This window comes from Impatiens glandulifera, chromosome 4 (genome assembly GCF_907164915.1).
Source record: "Impatiens glandulifera chromosome 4, dImpGla2.1, whole genome shotgun sequence".
NCBI classification, from domain to species: Eukaryota; Viridiplantae; Streptophyta; class Magnoliopsida; order Ericales; family Balsaminaceae; genus Impatiens; species Impatiens glandulifera.
This window is the reverse complement of record NC_061865.1, coordinates 25,241,515-25,245,994: the sequence shown is the minus strand read 5'-3', so window position 1 is coordinate 25,245,994 and position 4,480 is coordinate 25,241,515. Positions and strand designations below refer to the sequence as shown.

The window sequence follows — 4,480 nt, the reverse complement described above, 5'->3', positions numbered from 1 at the left end:
TTTGCCTCTTCAATAGAAGATGTACGACCAATTGCATCTTATAATCATAATAATTTCCATGTAATGAATCTGAAAGAGACCCATTAAAATTTCTTCAAAAATTACATCAGCAGACATGATGGAGCTGGTACATCTGACATAGTATTCTCGTCCTTAACCATTCATTGCCAAAATCATAATGATGCGTGTATTTGCCTCTGTGATAATTTTTTTCAACAATTTACAATATGGGTCTTAGTCTTTGACATAAATTTACTGGAAAATTATTCTTTTAACTAAATAAATTATTCTTGTTGAGGTTGCATCATTTAGTTGGATAATGTTGCATATTTTATTTAGCAGCATTATGAAGTTGCCTTAACAATGTTACATGTTCCTTCTACAACTGTCAACATATGTTCATTCCCAGTCTACCCAATAGTCCTCGTTAACAGTGAGACTAATTAATAATGGTATATTTTAACAATTTTTTTTATTAATATGGGCATTAAAATTTGTATGTTATACGAAAATAATTGTTAATTGATTATGTGACCGATGTTGGCTGATGAGGCACAATAGCCCCTATATGTTTCAAGCTCTATGTCTAGAAAGAATTCAATGAATGATGATGATCTAAAGGTTACGGTTTGTTAAAAGTTCTATTTTTCTTGATTTTATGATAAATTTGTGCGGCAGAAATACCCTCCAATAACTTCTACATGCAATCCTAGGTGAAGATCCACGAAACTAATAGAATTTGGGAAATATTATTGACTAAGAAGAGCCTGTTCACTGCATTTTACGGTCAAGAGGTCTATTATCAAAGTGTTGATTTTTTAAGTTAAAATATTTGGTTGGTTGAATTCTAATAGTGTGAGTATTTTGTCAACAAAATAGTCCTCGCCAACTTTGAGTTTCCAGTAAACTAAAGAAACGGGAATGGAGATACCATATGTCGTCTCTCACATGGTATCAGCGCCATGAGGAGCCTACTGAGATAATAGTGGAGTATGAACATGGGTCTTACTATTTCTTTGATCACAAGTTGGATTCTGGATGGTATACCTTCTCAACTTTTTACTCTGTAACTTGATGATTGCTTGATGTCTATTTTTTTGATTTATTTGAAATTTATTAATTGTTTCTGTTAAATCGTTTGGTAATTCTTACCCAGGTGCGTGAAAAGATTACCTGATTTTACTTATTTTACTTTACGGTATATCAATTTGGAGGGATGATGAACTTGATCACTTGCAGGAGTTGTGAGAGTTACATTCTGTTTTTCTTGAATAATTGTTGAGAGGTTCCATGACATGAACTTTGAATAATTGTGCCCACTTGGGCTAGAAATTCTATGAATTTTGTGTCTTTGTATTTTATGGTATTATCAGTGCGCAGAATTTTAATTTTAGAGGAAAACTAAGTCTGAATCCTATTGGCAAAAACAAAGAAGATTTACAAGTCCATGTTCTAATAAATTTGATTGGACTCCTGAATCCAAGTAGAAGCTAGTGAATTTCATGGAGGCAGCAAAATGAAGAATAATGAACCACCATTCCTCAATGGAGCTTTTCAAAAATTTGTATCAGAATCTGTCTCTTCAATAGAATATGTGCGACCAATTGCAGCTTATAATCATAATAATTTCCATGTACTAAATTAGGAAGAGACCCATTAAAATTTCTTCAAAAATTTTATCAGCAGCATTGCTGATGGAACTGGTATATCTGGAAGATCATTCTCGTCCTTATCCTTACATTGTCAGAATCAGAATAATGTGTGGATCTACCTTCTAGTCTCTAGTCTCTATGATAATTATTTTCGACAATTTATAATATGGGTTTGAGCCTTTGACATTAATTTACTAGAAAATTATTCTGTTAACTATATAGATTATTCTTGTTGAGGGTGCATCATTTAGTTGAATAATGTTGCATGTTTCATTTAACAACATTACGAAGAATCCTTAACAATGTTACATGTTCCGTATTACGAAGAATCCTTAACAATGTTACATGTTCCTTCTATCGCTGCAAACATATGTTCATTATCAGTCTGCCCAACGGGCCCGTTATCAAGGGACTATATATTACTGGTATACTTTAACTAGTTTTTTTCAATATTAGCATAAAAATTTGTATGTTATACGGAAATAATTATTAATTGATTATGTGACAGATGTTGGACTTAATAAAGTTGATGAGACACAACAACCCCTATCTGTTTCAAGCTCTATGTCTGGAAAGAATTTAATGAATGATGATGATCTAATGGCTACAATTTGTTAAATTTTATCTTTTTTCTTGATTTTATGACATATTTGTGCTGCAGAAATACCCTCCAATTACCCCTTCAAGACATCCTCAGGTGAAGATCATCAAAACTAATGGAATTTGGGAAAAGTTATCGTCTAAAAAGAGCCTTTTCATTGTATTTTACTTTCAAGAGATCTATTATCAAAGTGTTGCTTTTTTTAAGTTAAAATATTTGGTTGGTTGAATTCTAATAATGTAAGTGTTTTGTTAGCAAAATATTCCTTGCCAACTCTAGGCTGCCAGTGGACTAAAGAAACGGTCATGGAGATACCATCAGTTGTCTCTCACATGGTATCGACGCCACGAGAAGCCAACTCAGATAATAGTGAAGTATGGACGTGGGTCTTACTATTTCTTTGATCACAAGTTGGAGTTTGGATGGTATAGTCTACTCAACTTTTTACTCTATAATTTGGAGATTGCTTGATGATTCGTTTGGTAATTCTTACTCAGGTGCGTGAAAAGATTACCTGATTTTACTTTACGATATATCGATCTGGAGGGATGACGAACTTGATCATATGCAGGAGTTGTGAGAGTTACATTATATTTTTCTTGAATAATTGTTGAAAAGTTCCAAGATAAGAACTTTGAATAATTGTGCCCTCTTGAGTTAGAAACTCTAAGAATTTTGTGTCTCTGTATTTTATGGTATTACTAGTGCACAAAATTTCAATTTTAGAGGAAAACCGAGTCATAATTATATTGGCAAAACAATTTTGATTTCTCTGAAAAAAATGGAAAAAGATTTACAATTCCATGTTCCAATAAATTTGATTGGACTCTTGCATTCAAGTAGAATCAAGTGAATTTCATGGAGGCAACAAAATGAAGAATAATGAACCACCATTCCTCAATGGAGCTTTTCAACAATTTGCCCCAGAATCTATATCTTCAACCAAAGATGTACGGCCAATTGCAGCTTATAATCATAATAATTTCCATGTAGTGAATAAAGAAAAGACAACTCCTCTCATTACAAAAGCCAATGCTGAAAATCAGAGAAGTAAGTTTAAATTAGTGGTTGTTGTGATCTGTGTCGTCTTTGTTGCACACTTGTTTCTCGTTTCTTGATCATTAGTGGTCTGGATGTGAGCTTTAATCTTGTTCCAACATTATTGATTCGCAATAATTCTGATGACCTATTAAAATATTTGAAGCTCTTTTTCATAATATAGGAGCAATTTTTTTCTTTAGTGATTCTGACATGTTATAACATTTTTAGATATCTATTGGATATTAATTAACTCTCAAGGTAAATTTTAAAGATATGTAGTAATTTAAACTCATTTTCTATTTTATTGATATTGTTGGGATAGGTTAGTAGTGAATCTTGGTTAAGCATATAGTCAACTTAGTAGTGTCCATATATGATCATCAATAAAAATAATAAACCAATGTTTTTCATTTAATGTATTAACCTTCGAGGGACCTCCAAACATCATTATGAAAGAATGCACACAAGTAAAGTTAGTACGAGAATGTTTAACATATTCGCAAACTTTAAATTGAAAAGTATCCCAATTTAGTGAGTTACATGAAGTCGAAATTGATAAAATAAAGAGAGAAAGGCTAGGGTTTCTTATTAACAAGCATAAAATAAACTGAATGTAATGAAAGATTTTATATAGTTAGTGATTACAATAGGCTGAAATACCCTTAAGTGCTAATAAAGATAATAAAACTAATATATTTAACATCCTCTCTCAAACTCACGATGCAATGGAAATATGCATTGAGAGTTTGATAGTCAGAAAACGAAAGCGCGAAGTCGAATGCGCTTTTGTAAATATATCAGCATCTGCAAGGAGGAAGGAACGAATGGCAAAGTGATGGTGTGAGTCTGTATATGATGACGAGTGACATGACAATCAATCTCGATATGTTTGGTTCGCTCATGAAAGACAGAATTCCGTACAATCTGGATAGCACTTTGATTTTCACAATGTAGCGGAATAGGATGAGAAAAAGAAATATCCATATCAGTAAGTAATCTACGTAACTAAACAATTTCATAAGTAATCGAGGCGACGGCACGATACTCATCTTCTATAGAAGACCGAGAGATGACATCTTGTTTTTGCTCTTCCATGAAATAAGCGAATCACCGAGAAAAATACAATATCTAGTGGTCGACTTGCGGTTCGTAGGATCACCAGCCCAATCCACATCAGAGTAGGCAC

At 32.7% G+C, this 4,480-nt stretch overlaps 1 protein-coding gene across 1 annotated transcript; it reads left to right on the top strand.

Moving 5' to 3' along the window:
- The first annotated feature begins 934 nt into the window (after positions 1-934).
- On the top strand, positions 935-2,805 carry LOC124934984. The gene is made up of 6 exons (XM_047475459.1): positions 935-1,041; positions 1,157-1,198; positions 1,646-1,703; positions 2,314-2,412; positions 2,533-2,678; positions 2,751-2,805. The coding sequence occupies exons 1-6, from the start codon at positions 935-937 to the stop codon at positions 2,803-2,805; spliced, it is 507 nt and encodes a 168-aa protein (XP_047331415.1).
- The last annotated feature ends 1,675 nt before the right edge of the window (positions 2,806-4,480 follow it).